The sequence below is a fragment of the Centroberyx gerrardi genome, chromosome 18 (assembly GCF_048128805.1).
Source record: "Centroberyx gerrardi isolate f3 chromosome 18, fCenGer3.hap1.cur.20231027, whole genome shotgun sequence".
Taxonomy (NCBI): Eukaryota; Metazoa; Chordata; class Actinopteri; order Beryciformes; family Berycidae; genus Centroberyx; species Centroberyx gerrardi.
The window spans coordinates 10,079,205-10,097,823 of NC_136014.1; the positions used below are offsets into that span (position 1 = coordinate 10,079,205).

The following is an 18,619-nucleotide window of genomic DNA, read 5'->3' on the forward strand; positions in this document are numbered from 1 at the left end:
GACTGTGGAGGGCACCTGCGACTGTGTTTGACAAAGACATTTTATATCTCTAAGAAGTTTTTCGAGTGTCTGTAAGACCAATGAGCTTGACGACCAATGCCCTTTCAATCTTTTATTGCTATGTTCAATCCCAATGGAGGAAACCAAAAAGATGACGCATGCGTAATGGGGGACGCGAGTCGCTGTCCCTCTGATCCGGTGCTGAAACCAAACGCATGGAACAACGAAGAGGAGGCGCAGCTCGATATGGAGGAACTGGAAAAGAGACTTCAAAAAAAAATATGCTTGCATTGCCTTCTAACTAAAGTATAAAACTTCATCTGAAGATGGTGTCTGTGTTTAAGTGGTTACTGTCCTATTTGTGTTGGTGTGTCCTACCCGAGGCGCAGCATTAAAAATGTTTAGGTCGACTTTGTGAAGTTAGACACTAACACTGGATAAAATAATATTCAGCACTTGGAACTGTTTGTGGCCTGTGATGTTTTTATTCTGTTGTGGAAATTTGGAGTTATAACTATTTGAGAGTTGTAACTATCGGAGAATAAAAGAGACTGAATTCAATCGTTTTCATAGCCTAGATATAAAATTACCAGCTGGAGTTTCAAAGCACGATTTCAAACTAGGAATACAAATTATTTATTGATATGTGGGGAGGGAAATATACAAAAAGCCCATTGCTTGTGCAACACATCATTGTGGATAATAATTTCAAACCCCAGCTTGTATCTCCAGTGTAAAATATAGGCAACAATTTCAAGTTTTCCCTTTAAAAACACTCTGCTCTAAATCAAAGCAGGGCAGAGTTTTAGGAAACTCAGTACCCATAGCTTGTAGCCTAAAACTTTAACACATCTCATACCTCCTTCTTTGTAATTCCCTGGGGAAATCATCTCACCATTTTAATGAAAATTGTGGTATAGGTCTTGTTATTGTCTAAATAACTTGTACCATAAGCTGGAATTTCTCACAGTAGCCTACAGCACCAGTGGAAGCACTTATTACACTTAACTCCAGTCAGCAGTTTTAATCATTTAAAATTCACTGTATCAGTTATGTGTGCAGCGCTAGGTACGTCAACTGTGTAGATCAACAAAATGACAACAAATGTACTTATGCATGAGTGCATTTGACCTGTTTTATTGGAAAATTTTCAAAATAAACAAAAATGGCACAGCAGTATACAAATCTCAAAATGCATATAGCCAGTAGAAATACTGCAGTTCCCTCTGTGGATATATTTCTTCATACTCGCTAGAAAATCATCGTGATAACAGGGGAGGTGCTGGTTGGTGTACACACACACATGCTTCAGTTTGAAGAAAGGACCAACTAAGTGTGATTTGAAAGGCAAGGCCCATCAAAAATGTGTGTGTTACGGTCCTAGTTATGGTGAGCAACATGCCAATTGGATATACTATGGAAAACAGTGTGGGTTTTTACAAGAGGTTTGCATACATGGAACGTTATTTCAATGTTACTATATAAATGAATATATTGAAGACATACCTCACTGATAAATACATAACATACCCATGTTAGTGGCATTTCCAGACATAAAGAGAAATCATTATAAATTATTTTCAACCACAGTTATAATGCGTCGAACATCCTTACTCGGATCCAATTACAAGGTGAAAACAGCCATCAGTCAGGGTCACTAATCAAAAAGGGACAGTAAGTGATTTGGGGAGGGGAGGGGTGGGGTGGGGGGGTGAAGATCACTGAAATGTTTGTTGTCCGAGAGAAACCTATAGCAGTTAAGAGAGCTTTGGGTTGTGGGGCTGAGCTGGGCAGAGCGGAGCCGAGCCGGGCCGAGCCGAGCAGAGCCATCCTCTCTCTCTCAGGCTTGTCTGACTTTGGACGGGGTGTAGCTCTTGTCCACAGATTCGTCCTGTAGAAACATGTGCAGACAACGTTCGTTCTGGGCTAGAGGGTGACCGGCCACTCTGAAACACACAAGACCAAAAGGCAGATTTGCACTCTGAACAGCACCGGTCAAAGACAACGCACAGTGTCATCACATACAAACACACATAACACAATGCACACATGGACGGACACACGCACACAGACAGAAGAGAGAATGACGGGAGCATGGAACTGAAAAGGTAAGGAGTTGGGAAGTATCAGCATGGACGACAGAAAAGTTACATTTAAATGTTTAAGTGTGAACATTTAATTTTAAAAAGTGGAGAGGAAAGATTCTAACTTCCTTATCTCGGCCTCTTCATGCAGATCTCACAAAGGACTTTGGCAATCTAATCAAAGTGCTTGTTAAGCCAGAAATAACAGAAAAACTGCACGCATGATAATCTAAGTCTTGGTGACTGATGCAGGGACATATCAACAACTTGAAAAACATCACAGAACATACTGACACACATGGTACAGAGACAGCGGGATCTCACATACAGTGTGAGGCATCATTCTACATAGTGCGCCATGTCATGTAATACATACTGGAGCAGAAGCACGGTGACAACATCCTCATTTTGTTTTCTACTTTGGATGATGATAAATATGGTGTGCATGGGCTATCTGACCAATCGGTGCAACGTTATTTATGCACTGCATTTTACTCAAAGAATTAGTGATTTTTTTTTTGACCTCTGATGAATCCTTCCTTAAAGGAATAGTTCACCCAAAAATGAAAATTCTGTCATCATCTACTCACCCTCATGCCAGTTGAAACACAGGTGAAGTTTGTCCATATAACACACAGGGAGGTTGCCAGCACAACTCCATAGCAGCCTTCTCCAAAACAACTGAAGTCAGTGGGGACCAGTTCTTCAGAGTTCCAAAAAGATCTATATTTACACCATAATTTAGTGCAAATCTTAACTACAGCTGATTGATTTGCAAAAAATAATGGTGTATAGGTCTTTCTATTCACAGTGTGATTGTTTGGCTGTTTTTGTTTTGGAACTCTAAAGAACTGGTCCCCATTGACTTCAGTTGTTTTGGAGAAGGCTGCTACGAAGTTTGCTGGCAACCTCCCTGTGTGTTATATGGACTAACAAATTTCACCTGTGTTTCATTTGGCATGAGGGTGAGTAGATGATGACAGAATTTTCATTTTTGGGTGAACTATTCCTTTAACACTTTTGAGTCTATGTGCATTGGTCTACAAAATTACATGTTTGACTGAATTTATAAATCTCGATTCTCCTTTTGTTCATGATTGCGCCAATAAGGACCTTTTTCATACTCAATTGACAAAATAAACACTGGTTTATAGACTTTGCCAAGGGTTTGGTAGTCATCACTAGCTCTATTTACTTTGTAGTAGTAGTAGTTATAGTCGTATTAGTAGCAGTAGTAGTAGTAAAGGAACGACTGTCAATTAAAATGGATTTGTGGAAGGGAAGGACCCATCAAGCTAAATAAAAGATGCACAAGACGCTTCTGTAAGAGCCTGAGCAAACACTAAATGATCAAAGACCACGATTCTCTCCAAACTTTTTGAAAGTGCAGCTCCACCACCATGTGAAATTATAACTGAAGAAACAGATCACGAAACTATCTGGGACATGCATTGATTGTGCAGAGTAAGACCGGTTCATATTGGGTTCAGTCAGGAAATATAAGTTAATTGCACACACAAGAGTTTAGGTAGATTCCGTTTTTCTTGGGGCTTCCAGTTTCCAGTTTTCCAGTTTCCCCACATGTACCTTTGCACTGGTGGTCGGATTTATTGAGTCAAAGTAAATCTGCACTTTATATCACCTGCATTACCAGTTGTAACTGATCAGGAAATCTGCTAAAAATGTTTGGGATTGTTTTTTCCTCCATTAAGCTACTTTGACATCAAGCTTTTTAGAAGGTCCCATCAGATGACGCAGAGGAGCTTAACGAGAATGAGCCAGTGCACCTGAGACCCCAAAAAAATCTCATTTTTGAAATGGTAAATTTCTCAGAACAGATCGGCCTGATGACATTGTACACATGCATGCAGCTGAAATTTTAATGGGAAATATTTCAGACCAGGGAAGCAGCCCATAGGAGCCATTTACAAGTCAAATAACATGGCAATCATTTCACTGGAAATTTTCATTTAAACCCCCTCAGTCCTTCAGGACCTGACTAACCTGACTCAAGGCTTTGGCAATTTTGACATTGAGGACAAGGTGCAGCAGCAGCAGGATCTTGTGGCCCCATGCTTTTTCAGTGGAAAGAGTGAGCATGCAAGCCCAACTTCTTTACCTGAAGAATGCTTTATGTCTGACTAATCGCAAACTGACAGTTCTCCCTCCTCCTCCTCCTCACCTGTTTCGCAGAGATAATCATGTTTATCATTCTAAAAGATTTCCCCTTCACAATGCTCTCAATCACAGATTAAACAACACTGCCTGCCAGCTTGGCCGCTATTAAGTCTGAACAATGATATGATCAACAGCAGTGTTTCATTCATGGGAAGCAAGGAGAAAAAAAAATCTTAATTACTAACACATTCTCATCTCCTATAAAAAAAAAAACTATTTATGGATTTTAATTTTCTCGACTGTCTTTGCACACTTAATATTCTAACAGGAAACATTGATGCATTTGCACATGAAACAAAGATAATGGCCAAGTCCGCAATCAAAGCAAATAATTACAATCCCACTGTAACTTTTATTGTTCCGCAGCAGAAAATGAGGACATGCTGGATCAAAAATAAGCAGGGGTGCACACACCATCCCTCAAGGAACCATGCGCTGTAATTTGAGCTGCAATTATCATAAATTACACATCAACAATAAAACAAATGTGGGAAAAATTATGTTGTGGGGGTGCGCACTTGTGTCCTCTTTGGTTGTTCTTGTCTTCTACAAGGTAATTATAAGAGAGAATTAAGGAGGAGAATGGGAGAAAGACACCCTTCTCTATGGGTTCAGTTTGTTAACAATATGAAGAGAAGTGAAAAAGTTGAGACTCTACCTACTGCACAAAGTGTTTCATTGTTCTTGTGAGTTAAAATTGTACCTCACTAAGGCAGAAGCTGCAATCAAGTGTGACTAGACTTAAAAAAACAAACAAAAAAATAAAAAATGCTCGGATTGAATTATTTTAACCTTAAGGCTAGTTGGTCCTATGGAGGAAAGGAGAAGAGACAAGATGATAAGAAGTGGACAGGCTTACTTGTTGAGGAACTGCTCCAGACCCTGCCTCCGCTCCTCGATGAAAGAGTCATCAAATATCCCATCATCCCCTCGGAATGGAAGCTGCCGGATCAGAGCTTTGCCTGGGAGAGGGGGGACGACCACCTGAGGAAGAAGAGCAACAGAAACCATACAGCAGGAGTTAAAAGGGGCATTCAACTATTTATGGCATTATCAACCTCTATCAGCGACCAAAGAATTACAATAGCATCAAAAAGGTCTCTGGCACAGCTGACAAAAATTGACAAAAATATTAAAGTCACATTTTCACAACAGAATGAGGAAGCTAGCTAATTCAAGTAGAGATGCAACAAAAGTGAAGAGGTAATATATCACCATGCACAACATTACTGCTTGGATTCTGCTTTGATTTATGATGGTATAGCCAGATGTTTTCTAACACTCATTTGCATGGTAGTATATCATTCTGTTAAATTCTGAATTGGGCCTCTATATGAATGCCCACCTTGGATTATGGCACGTGGGATAGTAACATCATATCCTGTGTATTGATAAATGCTTTCAACTACACTTGGCTAGTGAATAGAGCAACTGGTAACTAGGGAAAAACCAAGTAAAAGCCTGGAAAGACAGCTGACAGGAGAAAATAAACCCCAGTGCGGCCGCCATGGGTTGCCAACCCATGGCAGCAGTACCCAGGGCTATCTCAGCTCATGGTTACACCCTTATCAGCTATGAAAAAGAACAGAAGAAGAATACCCCGAGAGTCTGCGGGAGCAGGGGTAGAAGAAGACTCATAGGCAGAAACTACGGCTAGCGACCCTGGAACGGACTTTACTACGAGTAGGGAGAGCACTACAGTGGAAGCCAGTTCAGATGTAGAGAGAAAGAAGCGTCAGGTGTGTTGTTGTGGCTGGGAAAAGATAACTAGTAGTAACGGGCCTCAGAATACACCAAGGGACGAAGAGGTGCCTAAGAGAGGGTGCTCAGGAACCCCGTATTGACCAGTATTTCCTAAAAAGTCAGTCAAGTCAGTAGGGTAAAGTCCAGCGACAGGTAACAAACCAAAGCTTGCAGGATATCAGTATCTCTGTCACTGAGGAGGCAGACAATGGCACTGAAATTCTGAGTGAGAGCAATGAGGCCACCCAGCCAAGGAAGGAGAAGATCAGTGGGCTAAAACCTAGAGTAAGATAGCCTCATGAGAAAAACTCTACAGATATAAATGAGTTTCGACCTATTTGACTACTTAAAAAATGGAAAAATTTCTTAGTGGTCAGAGGCTGTCAAATTACTTGGAAAAGAATAGGTTAATTGACACAACAGTGCAAATAGCCAGAATACCAGGCGTTTCCAGGTGTTCCAGGTGAGTACACAAGCATGATTTGGCACCAAATTCAGCAAGCATTAAGCAAGAGAAGAGAGATATGCACGTGGAATTTTGGACCTTGCTAATGCATTTGGCTCTGTACCACATAATCTATTGTGGGAGGCTTTCAATTTCTTCCAAGTAGCATCTAGAATGTAGTAGAATTAGCATATTTTCAAATATTCTGATGCATTTCAGAGCAACAGAGTTTACTACAGCGTGGCAGCATCTTGAGACAGGAATTATGTCAGGGTGCACGGTTTCCCTCTTAGCTCTTAGCTCTTAGCTCCCTCCCACCATGGCAATAGAGGTAATCATTAGGGCAACAAAGTGGGTGGTGGGGGGGGCAGCAGGGAGGGACGCTCTTCCCACCAATAAGGGCATATGTGGATGATACTACTAACAAATACACCTCCTTGTACAAAAAGGTTGCTGAATAAATTGAATGACAACCTAAATTGGGCTAGGATGAAAGTTAAACCGAGTAAGTCAAGGAGCGTATCCATTGTTAAGGGGAAGCTAGCAGGCAAACGGTTTTACATAGATAAGGAAGCTATACCAACAGTTCTAGAGAAGCCTGTCAAAAGCCTATAAAGGTGGTATGAAACAAATGTGAATGACAGGGAGCAGGTTCAGCAGATAAGGCAATAAGGCAGCAGCTAGTTGGAGTACATAGAGATATCAAGGTTACCAGGCAAGCTAAAGTTGTGTTGTTTGCAGTTTGGCCTATTGCCTCGGCTAATGTGGCCCTTCACAGTATATGATACCATTATCAAAGGTGGAGAAGTTAAAGAGATTGGTCAGCTCATACGTCAGCAAATGGCTTGGAGTTCCACACTGTCAAAGTAGTGTAGCTTTATATGGGGAAGGAATTCTGGAACTACCTATATCTAGCCTAGCAGAGGAGTTTAAAGGTTCAAAGGTAAGATTGGAGATGATGCTGACAGAATCCAGCAGTCAGGAGTGCAGCACCCCCTGTGTTAGCGGGGCGGACATGGAACCCAAGAGAGGCAGTGCAACAGGCACTGTCAGCACTAAGACATAGGGATATTGTAGGGTGCAACAAGGGTGACAGGAGGAGGCAGCAAGGTGTGCAAAGGCAGTGTCCCAGGCAAAGCAGGGTGAGTGGATGAAGTGGGAGAGTGTAGAGAGGAAGAAATTCAGCTGGAGAGAACTATTGGGGATAGAGGCAAAGCACATTAGATTCATCATGGGTCCTAATTAGGTGAGGATCCTGCCTGTACATTGTGTTCAGGCATAGCTACGCTTAGGCAAATACTATCAGGTTGTAAAACAAGTTTGTCTCAGGGAACATACACCTGGAGACATAACAAAGTGATTTGGTGGCTAGCAGCAACAATTGAGAGTAAACAGATTAATTCATTGCCTGATAGGAAAGAGGGTATTAACATTAAGTTTGTCAGTGAGGGAGAAAAGATCAGCAGGGAAGTCATTTTAGGCAGGCATGCTGCAAGACAGCTAGGGGCGGGTGAGATTGGTAAATGGCAGTGGATTTAGGGAAACAGCTTGTAATCCCCAAGGAAATAGTCAGCTCAAATTTAAGACCAAAGTTGGTGTTGCGGTCAGAGTCACAGTGGATTGTTTTTTTGTTGAGCTCACAGTGCCATGTGAAGATGCAGTGCGTGAAGCGAGAGAGAGACCATGAGGGGATGACAGGAAAATGGTCAAGTACTCTGATTTAGCAGCTGAGGTGGAGCAGCGAGGCTGGAAACCAAGACTGCCCTGTGAAGGCAGGTTGCAGAGGATTTGTAGGCAGATCAACTTTAGCACTTCTTGGTGAATTAGGCATCCGTGGACAGAGTTTAAAGCAGGCAGTTAAGACTATGTCAGAAGCAGCCATGGGAGCTAGTGAGTGGTTGTGGATGAGGAGGAAAAATGCTAACTGGGGCACAAAGTAGCTTAAGTAGATAGCCTAACTGGGTTAGCTTTGTGTTAGCATTAGCTTGGTATCATGCTTGAACATTAGCGAATTAGAATTTGCTTGCACACTTGTTTGGTAGTACATATTAGACGACTAGAGTCCACATAAACAGGGCCTAAAATGTTTAGAAATACTGGGGTAGCCTTTTGTTAGCATTAGCCTTGTAGCATTCTTGTACATTAGCGTAGGCTTTTGTTAGAATTTGTTTGCATATTAGTTTGGTAGTAGTTTTACATAAAGCCAGCACAAATGGGGCCTCTGTGTAATCATGTGACTTAGATAAACAATAATGGCTGGACAGCTGAGCAGGATTTGGCATCCAGATGAAGCTGCCAGTCAAACCAGTAGGACCAGTGAGACTTAGCTTAGCCTAAGCAGATACAATGTAGATATACGGACTGCTGAGTTGGACGGGTATCTGCTCTCTGCTTGGGCAATTGTAGGATGTAACTTTTATAGTGTGTGACTTTCTATGGTGCAGATGTAGTGTGTAACTTAATGTTCTGAATAAAAAGGAATATTGATGGCAGTGTGTATTGTACAGTAGTGTTGTTGGTAACAAAGGTGCAGGTGACAGTGACAGCAGTGTTGTGGAGGGGGGTGTTTCTGGGACGCTAGAATACACTGTTTAGTCTTTTTGAGGTGTCGTGGACCTGATTCAATGAAACATCAGTGAAGTGCTTACAATCAAGACTATAAAAAATAAAAATCCCCTAAATGTGACAAAACAAAATCTCAACCTGTACCAATTGTCCTCTAAACCATGACATAATTTTTTGGGAGTGTGACTGCCTTTAACTACATCCACTGCTAATATTGACTATTTTTTATTAAGAAATAATAAGCTAACAAAGTGTTTTTTTCAAAGCGGTTGAGCGGTTGACATTGTTTATTGACCGTTGAGTTTTCTCTACCTGTAGCTGCCAGCGTTGTGGTGTCTCACGTTTTACTCTTGAAACGGTTAGCCAATCAGAACAGAGGGTCGTTAATATTAATGAGCCTTAAAGACACAGCGACAGAAACAGCCTGTTCTTGGTAAGGCTCAGAGAGATGCTGGAAAATAAATGTGTAAAAATGGATTGAGAGTGTTTTTGGTACATGACACCACACAAACAGCTTTTAATGGACCTCAAGACATAAAATAAAACACTGGAAAGTGTAGAATATGGGACCTTTAAAAAAATCGCGAGCCATACTTTGTGAAGCGAGGACAACGCAGGATCCGCACAATGGTTGTTAGCAATTTAACAACTCCTTCATGTCATTTCTACTTACATTATTTCACCCATTTTAACAACAGAACAATTGGTAAACAAGATTAAAAAAACATCCTATTCATTTTCGCCATAGGCGTAAAAAAAAAAAATATGGATCCACATATAATCCAAAAGCCCCGAAATGACAACATTTGAGAGGGCTGTTGGAAGAACAATTTGACATGGCCTAACAGTTTTTTATATCCCTTTTATAAGATTACCAACACGGTAGTGTATGGACTTTCATAAACTTGACGAGTGCATATTAAAAGCAGGACAAAGAACACAAAAAAGATAGTTGAAATCTTCCTGGTTAAACCACAAAAGCTCAAAAGATCCATTGTGTCGACACCTTTCAAAAGTTACAAAGGTTTTTTTCCAAAACAACACATTGCAGATCTGGTCCTATGCTAATTTAATGAACCAATCATTCAAGAGACGCTGCATTGTGTTCGACTCAATGGCTCACCTTGCTCTCTCTTTCCAGCTCCGCTCTGAGCCACTCAAAGTCACTGTACCGCCTCCGTACACGAGACTCCTTCAGCTTGAAGATGGGTAGGTTGGTCTGCAGACACACACACAGATGACAAACTGTTAACGAGTGTCAAATAATGGCATCTAAAGCGAAGGAAAAAGTGTTTAATGGTCTAAAAATATGGAAACTACTGCATAAATACATTGGTAGTAAAATAGTTGCATGGCTTCACTAAGGAATAGTCTTGAAGGCCTGAGTTGTTACAGTTGTTACACAAGCGGAAGAATCATCTGTCGAGAAATAAATTCGTTTCCCTCCAATTTCAGGAAAATAAAAAAACTATTATCCCATCTCTGGGTGAAACAATATGAATTGTACATGGAAACTAAGTGTGGGAATAGCACAATTGCTTAGAAAGTGGAGTTCAGTAAGATTCTGCTACACCATGTTTAGCCAGTGCTTTTAATCACAGTCAGTAACATCAAGTTTCTCTGCACTGAGAATTTGAGGATTTTAATACTCAAACCAATGTCACCCATCAATGTAATGTTCTGGTGATGCATAATGTCCATTTTATTTGCCAGAAAATCATCGGCACTGGAAAGAGGTAGGGAATGACTGTGCCAACTTCAGGCAAAAGGCCGAGTGAAATGTCTTTTTGTAGTGGTAGGCCTAGCCTTGTGTTACCCACTCTGACTTTATACAAAAAAGAAAAAAAAAACAAAGACCCATACAAATTGAACCAAACTGAATAGAAAAATTGAAATGGGCCTCCAGGTGAAAAAGGTTCACTTATGTTTTTCTCACCAAGGTCTACTGCACTTAGACCGTTTTGTGCCTGTGAGTGTGTGTGTGTGTGTGTGTGTGCGTGTGCGTGTGCGTGTGTGTGTACGCCAATGCACAAAATGTGTGTGTAATTCCAAGTTGCTGTTTACAAGCACTTGAGAGTGAATTTCATATTAAAAAGGGGAGATGTTTCGACATTGACGGAGAACACTGACGCAAACAGCACATTAGAGCACAATGCCAAACCTCTTCACTAGTCCTGACGGCACATGGCCATCCCATGACAATATACAAACAAGGAGGGAAAGAATGAACATTTCATTGTCAGGCCACATTCACAGAAGGTCAGAATTCATGGAAGAAGGAACCGCAAGAGCAAAGCGATTGAGCGAGTGGGTGCAGCATGCATACAGTGTCAGCAGCAGACTGATCGATGGGCAGACGACTGTGACTGTGTGCGGTAAAGGGGATGGAGAGTTAACTAGCAGGCTGAGTAAATGGCTGAACAAAAGAAGGGGGGGGATATGTGGTCATAAAAGAACAGGAGAAAAACTGGAGAGGTTGGGAGCTTCATCTGGGCTCTGGAGGACTAATTGAGGAGGAGGGAGAGCAGAAGTGGTCTTTTTGCTCTCATGGTCTCTCCCTTTCGCTCTTTTTCCTCTTTATTTCCCCGCTCTGCAATAATAAGTCAGATTTTCTGCCCTTGAGACTCCTCTTGAGGTTTTTCAATATGGAAAACACAGGACTCACTTTTCTTCCCTCTTTGCTCTGTCCTCTCCTCAGTTTTTTATAATTATAGACGACGACCCCCCCCCCCACACACACACACACACAAACTTGGGGTGGATTTCATAATTCTAATGAAAGCTGCCCACCACCAATGTGACTTTGATTTTTTGGAGGGGACTTACGTCATATTTTTTGGGTATATTTTTATTTGACTTGCTGAAAATGATTTAGGCTTTGTTCAGCATTGGGTCACACAACGGCCATCAATGCTCCCCCATTCAAATCTTTTCTTTAAGCAGCGGACTGATCCTAACACTAATCACTCCAGTACTGAGTCACTGCCACTCCCTCTTTCCCACTGATTTTCTATCTGCCTCACCAACACCAATCTCTTCCATACTAACTTTTATCATCTCCCCCTTCTTTCCCTTCCCTCTTGTTTCAAGTTCTCTCCAGGTGAAGTTGTCAATGAGCCCCCCCCCCTCCTCCTCCTCCTCCTCCTTCTCAGGTCACAGGAGAAGTGGATTATCTTAGCTTTATCGCCCCAGTGCTCTAGCATTAACTCCTCTCTCTGCTCTCACCGTGGGCCGTCCCCGCTGCGTCGTGTTACCTCACAGCATGGAGCGCTGCAAAGTTAATCCCCACGACAACAGATCACGGTTACAGGTAATCTGCCACCGCCGTGACTCTAATCCCATCATGTACACACAGAAAACACTTAACCACGCGCACGCACGCACCAACAGAGACGCGCACACACGCACAGGTGTTGAGTATACACATTTGACCAGTCACACAGTTAACAATGTAAATATAATAGCCCACAGCATTCGAGCTTGCTTGTACACATATAGTCCGGCCCGGACCACTCATCTCTAGACAAAGGAACTAGCAGTGAGAGAATAAGGAAAGAAAGTCACCTGGCCTTTCAATCCTCTCTCCCACTCAAACCCTGTGATTAAAAGACTGGCATTACAGGACGAGGGGAGGAACGAAACGACAGAATTGAAAAGTGAGAGGTCTCACTCACTCTCTCACACACACACACACACACACACACACACAAAGAGGCGGTGCATGGGAGCTCTACAAGTCAAAGATCAGGTTTCCCTGGCCTCTGTTCTCTTCACGGCTGGTTAGAGGTTAGGGCCAGGGTGTCTCAAGTTACTAGCCCTGGTAGTGATTGGGACACAGGACCAGCCCACACCCAGTCTTAGCATTTCCTTAATAATCTAAAGGTACACTTTGTCTCTCTCACTTTCTGAAAGACGAGAAAGGAAGGAGAGGTGAGAGAAATTCAACTGAGCAAGGGAAAAAGTAAATAAGTGTAAATAATGTGTAAATAAGAAGATGGAGTTAAGCATTATGAATCTCCATAGTTATAGGAATCAAAATAAACAACAAATAGAATAGAAGTAATTAGTATGTAAGTAATAGCAAGTAATAGAAGAATTAATGAATAAATGAAACAGGTGCAAAAGAGAGAATGCTATGGAAAAAGTACCTTATGTAAAGCCAAATATACAATCTCCAATCTAGACCTCCTAGCTTTACTTTCGGTTATGTATGTACACGGCACAATCCACCCTCCATAGGAACAGCATGTGATTCATAATGTGTAAGACACAATACCTTGAGCTCATTGAAAATGGGTTGAAAGGAGGCAGAACCCTTCAAAACAGCAAACGAGACAGAGAAAGAGAGAGAGGGGGGGAGAAAGATCACTCGTCTCCTGAGAGAATGGTTCAAGGCCGCCAATGCATTAGCTTTTAGCAGGATGGATTAAGTCAAGTTTGAGAGTGTGCATCCTTAACCCCCCCGTGCCCCCTTCTTACCCCTCCCATATTCCCCCCCTTTCAGAATAATAGTATTAAAAATGGCAACACAATACCATCTCATTGCATCATATTCCAGAAAGGGGAAAAAAAGATAGGGAACAAAAGCTTTGAGGCTATGGGTCTTTCGCTCTCCTCTCTCCATATACTCTCTCTCTCACTCACTCGCTCGCTCGCTCGCTGGCCCCTGCAGCCCGACAGCCTTCCCTCTCTCCGACTCGCCTAGCTGGCAAAAAGCTGCTTTGTTGCCATAGTATCAACTCCCACTTTTGATACTGTCATTTCAAGTAGGATATGGTAGCCTTGATACAATATGTTCCCTATTTCCATTAAAATAGTTGTCGAAGAGGATGCTGTAGACTTTGGATTACACTTGACTGTGCCTGACAAGCCCCCCCGCCAGCCCCCAACCCCCCCACCCCTCTCCATTTTATTAATGACCAAAAGGTTTTTTTTCCCCCAAATGGAAGAGAGAAAAAGAAAGAGAGAGAGAGAAGCTATGGGAGTAGAGAGGAGGGGTAGAAGAGTGTGAGAGAGAGAGACAGAGAGAGCTATAAGAGGCCTTTTATGTGCTCCTATCCATAAACAAAGTGAGATCCCAAAGTTCGCTCTCCTGAGTGTGCTCTCTGGATGAGATGGGAACCAACCAAAGACAAGAAATTCTGATAATGCTTCTTTTCCCCCTCCATTGTTTGTTGAGGTCCACACAAATACAGTATGCTGCTTGGCAAGAGAGACGGGGGTGGGGGGTGGAGGGGGGTGGGGGGGCTGGGGTCCTCTCAAACCAACATCAACCAAAAAACCATTAAAGTGACATTATAGGACTCCGTAGAGCAACTCCTGTCCATTAGGAACATGAAAAACATCAGCGGAGGCAAAAAGAAAAATCAAAAAGAACAAAAAAAAAATCAGCTACCAATGCCACCTGCCTCTCGTGGTCTATAAGCTATTTCAGAAACTAGACTTAAAACTAAGGGATTTAGATGAGACAGAAACCCATTGTTTTTAACAAGACCGTCAACTGTAAAGTCTGCGCAGGGATGCCAATTGAAAATTAGAAATATGAACTTAGCATCTACCTTTTTCAAAAACTAAGTCCTATTGATTTGAATTGCCAAATGTAGGCTTGACTGTGAACGAGTGACCATGAAACCAGTATCACAGGCAGTGTAAACAGTTGGCTTCAGCCTGTGAAATGTGTCATATGACCACAGAAAGACTGGTGAAGACAATGAAGTTTCTCACATGACAATCTAATCCTTCTATAATTCTACTTTACCAATAACTTAGTGAACATTCAGTCAGGACCAAAGCAATCACAATCTGAAGGCAAAAGCCAACACTGATCTTAAAACAGACAGAGGCGGGGCATATTATATGATTTCAAAAGGAAGAATAAGTCATTGTTCTGGTGCTTACACTATACAGCAAACCATCCACTTAGCCTATATAGTCATCACAGAGACTGAGGTAACCATTCTATGAACTAGGCAACTGACTGCACACAGCTGGGAAAGAAAGGGGATAAGTGGGCAAGGGGATGAAGGCTGGTGAGGGGGTGGCTTTCTGCCCTCCCATGGGTGGGGGGGACAAGGATGGGGAGCAAACGCTCCAGCTCCCCCACCCCCTGGCCCGATTCATTCTTCTCTCCTCTCAATGAGGGGATTAGGCAGACTCTCTCAGTGCGGCCATAAGGGCTCTCTCGATTTGGGGTGGATAGTGGGATAGCAGTGAGAACAGGGGACAAGGGAATGGGCAAGTTAAACAGAAATCGCATGGCATAATTAAAGAAAAAAAATCAAACCAATTCTATTCATGAGCAATATGGAACTAAAACACAAGCAAAGCGTACACTATGCATTCCAGGCCTAGGTATCATGCCCATCACGCTCAACATGCCAGAGTTGGAGTAAAACGCTTCTAAAGAAAAGAGAAGAAAGGAGGAGGAGAGAAGCAAAGCAAAGTTGACACCACATTTGTTGAGAAGTGAGGGATGCGCCGCTTCTTCTGTGCTCTTATGCAAAGCAGGGTCACAGAGGGCTATGAGACGCACAATAATGCTGATTACACGCATATGCTAATTATTACACGCTAATCAAGTACAGTAGCCTTATATTCAACACTAATGCCTGGAGACGGCTTCTCTTCCCTCTGCGGTTTCTTTAAGGTAAAGGGAAACTATAAATACTTTAGGAGTGCTAACCAATAGAAATAGACCAGGCCACTAACTACAGGGGTGTCAGCCGACACAAATGACAACTAAGTAAGAGATGAGGCAATCAGATGGAGCTTGCTGACTGCCGAACAATTTCAGACTCAGTAGAGCTTGCACATTAAAAATGCATACAATACAGCCCGAGAATAACTCAATCCAAACAAAATGTTTGAGATGACAGACCTGATGAAAAATTAAACACTGCCGAATGTCCTGAATAAGGACCTTTTTGTCAAATCTTGAAAATGTTGCTGTTTTTAACAGAGAAATAATATGGACTTTACCTCAAGTTTGTGTCTTCTAACTAGTGTCCTTCACTGCAAACTATATAACCTACATATTAGGTAAAGACTTTTATACTTGATCATGCTACAACAGATAATTAATTCTGAATAATAATATTTAGTTGAAAATTACATAATTAAACATTTAAACAATGGCTACTTCAGTATCTTGCTCTAACACACAGTGGAGTAAATAGCACTCTCAAAAAGTGGCCTACATGAATTTTTTTGCCAATTTGGCCGTGGGTTGTTAAACTGTAACAGACAAGATTACACAAGAGAGAGGAGCAGTGTGTTGCAATAACCAGATCCCTGTGTGAATTGTTTAACCATTACTCCTCTCACTGAAGTGATTACTGAATAATGACAAATCATTAGCAAACGTAAGTCCATAATCTAACATGTAATTTTAACCAAGCATTTAGACCCTTTATCAATTCGTTTCTTAATATCTGTCAATGGATTACAGACGCTTTTTTGAAAAGAAAGGCATTTGTTCTCCCCTACATGCTCTTCATCGGTACACCCGGCGGAAGGAAATATGGTGTGGGGGTGGGCTAGGCTGGGAGGATCTGGGAGCATCTTACATCCTGTCTACAGTTCCAGAGAAGCTGACTAGCAGTTTTGTTCCTTTTTGCGGCCGTCATTGCAGCATACCATTTTGAATATATTTTGCTGATTTTCATACAATGAATAATCAATCAAGTCAGGAAAACATATGTTACAAATGTATTCCCAAAAGCACCCACATCCACACTGAAGTCAGATTAGTTGTTGATTGTACGGAGGGAGAGAGCTGAGTATTTGGTCATACGCCTCTGTTCAGGTCAGGGCGTTATTAAATGTGACAAATACTATTATCTATCCTTTGCAGTCAGCAACTGGGGTGTGGCTGGACTCCAGCTGTAACGGTTCAGGAGGAGTAACTTTTGTTAAACGAAGTTACTTTATCATCAACACTTGCAGGATGATAACGGACTGCTAATGTTATACTAACCACACTCATTTATAGTTCTTGCTCTTCTTAGAGCAGTGGGTAAAACAGTTGCACTGTCTTCGGACGATGACAGAACCGCTATCGCTAATGTAAACAAATTCCTGTTGTAGCAGAGCTACAACAACATGCTAGCTTGTGACACATAAGCAGCTATCCACATTGACAGTAAAGTCATTAACAATATCCAAGAACGTTTACTATCTTGTAATATCATGCTATCGTATCAGTAACTTTAGGTTTAAGTAACACCTGTCACTTCTCGTTAGCTTAATGTTAGATAACCACTGTTAGTTCTGACTGATGCTAACTAGCCTGCAAGCTAGCGTTAGCTAAATCGTTTCCCAACAAGCAAGTTACTGTTAGCTAACCAACCTTTGGCCCTGGAGTTAAGGGCAACCATTTAAATATCCGCTCGATGATGATGATTAATTTCGGAAAGTCATTTCTTTCTGCGACCAAAGAAAGCGTGTGGAAACTGGAAATACGTTAGCTAACATTATGTTAGATAGCTTGCAAGCTAGCAGATTCCTATCCATGATAATTACATATCAAGCTAACGTTAGCACTCTTTACTGTACGCTCACCTTCAGTCTGATTTCATACGTGGTAAATCTGGCCCTGCCGACCCCGACTGTCTCGGGGTTGCTCACATCAATCTCTAGAAAATTACTTGGGGGTCCATAGGCATCATTTAGGTTCTGAGGCTTAGTGAATAGCCTCCTCGTATCAGCTATGGTATCAGCCATTTCTCCCCCGTCGTCCTAGTAGCCAGGACTAGTGTCAAGCTTGCCAGAATAAAAATACGAAAATTCCGGTCACAATTTTCAAAATAAAACCCTTGTTGGCAAATGCGTTGCAGCCATTAGTTGGTTGCAAAGTTATCTGAGTAGGCGGCCTAATACAAAGTGCAAATGTGGAAATGTATTTAAGTATGTATTAAATATATATTTGAGAAGTTAACATTACTATTAGGAAAATATGATTGGTGGACAGCTATTTTGATGTGATTTTGTTGTTCTGAACACCCCAATAATAGCTTCGTTTAACGATTTTATTTTGAAGGTAAACTGGACGTACTTCCTGTATTGTTCTGTGTCTCCGCGGCTAGCTTGACGCAGCTGCAGCCAGGACAGCCGCTGACACGCCAGCGCGCTGCACTTCCGATCAGCTGAGGTTCAGCTGACGCTGCTTAGCAACCTGCTGCATGTTTTTGTTTACAACCAGCGCATTTGTTTGCGATTGGCTCAAGTTCGCATCGTTGAAAATCTGGACCAATCAGACTCCAGAGTGTTAAGTAATTGATGTAAAAAGATATGCAAGAGGATCCCGCGTTCAACATACTTGAAGTATAGTAGGATTTGTTCCACGAAAGTAATTTTAATTTTAAAATGATAAATGGAGTTACTGCTCTGAAAAAACGACAATGTCCTGAATATTGATGCTTATTACACTGTGATTACAGAAACGAATTATATCTTTAAACAAACAGAGCCCTCCGCCTGCATTTCTTAGGCTTAGCATTTGCAAAAATAAAGAAAACACTGGATTTTAGGGTCGCCATGGATTGCATGGAACAGACAACATAGTCAGAGACAGATGTATCCACTAGCCTACATTCAATTACCTTTA

General features: G+C 41.8%; 1 protein-coding gene across 1 annotated transcript; it reads right to left on the reverse strand.

Annotated features, from left to right (window-relative positions):
- Positions 1-1,121: 1,121 nt before the first annotated feature.
- Positions 1,122-17,751, reverse strand: snx3 (sorting nexin 3). Its single transcript, XM_071920527.1, has 4 exons — positions 17,575-17,751; positions 10,139-10,234; positions 5,122-5,246; positions 1,122-1,946 (listed from the first exon to the last, which is right to left on the reverse strand). Exons 1-4 carry the CDS (start codon positions 17,734-17,736, stop codon positions 1,841-1,843), a joined length of 489 nt encoding a protein of 162 aa, XP_071776628.1. The 5' UTR covers positions 17,737-17,751; the 3' UTR covers positions 1,122-1,840.
- Between the last annotated feature and the right edge of the window lie 868 nt (positions 17,752-18,619).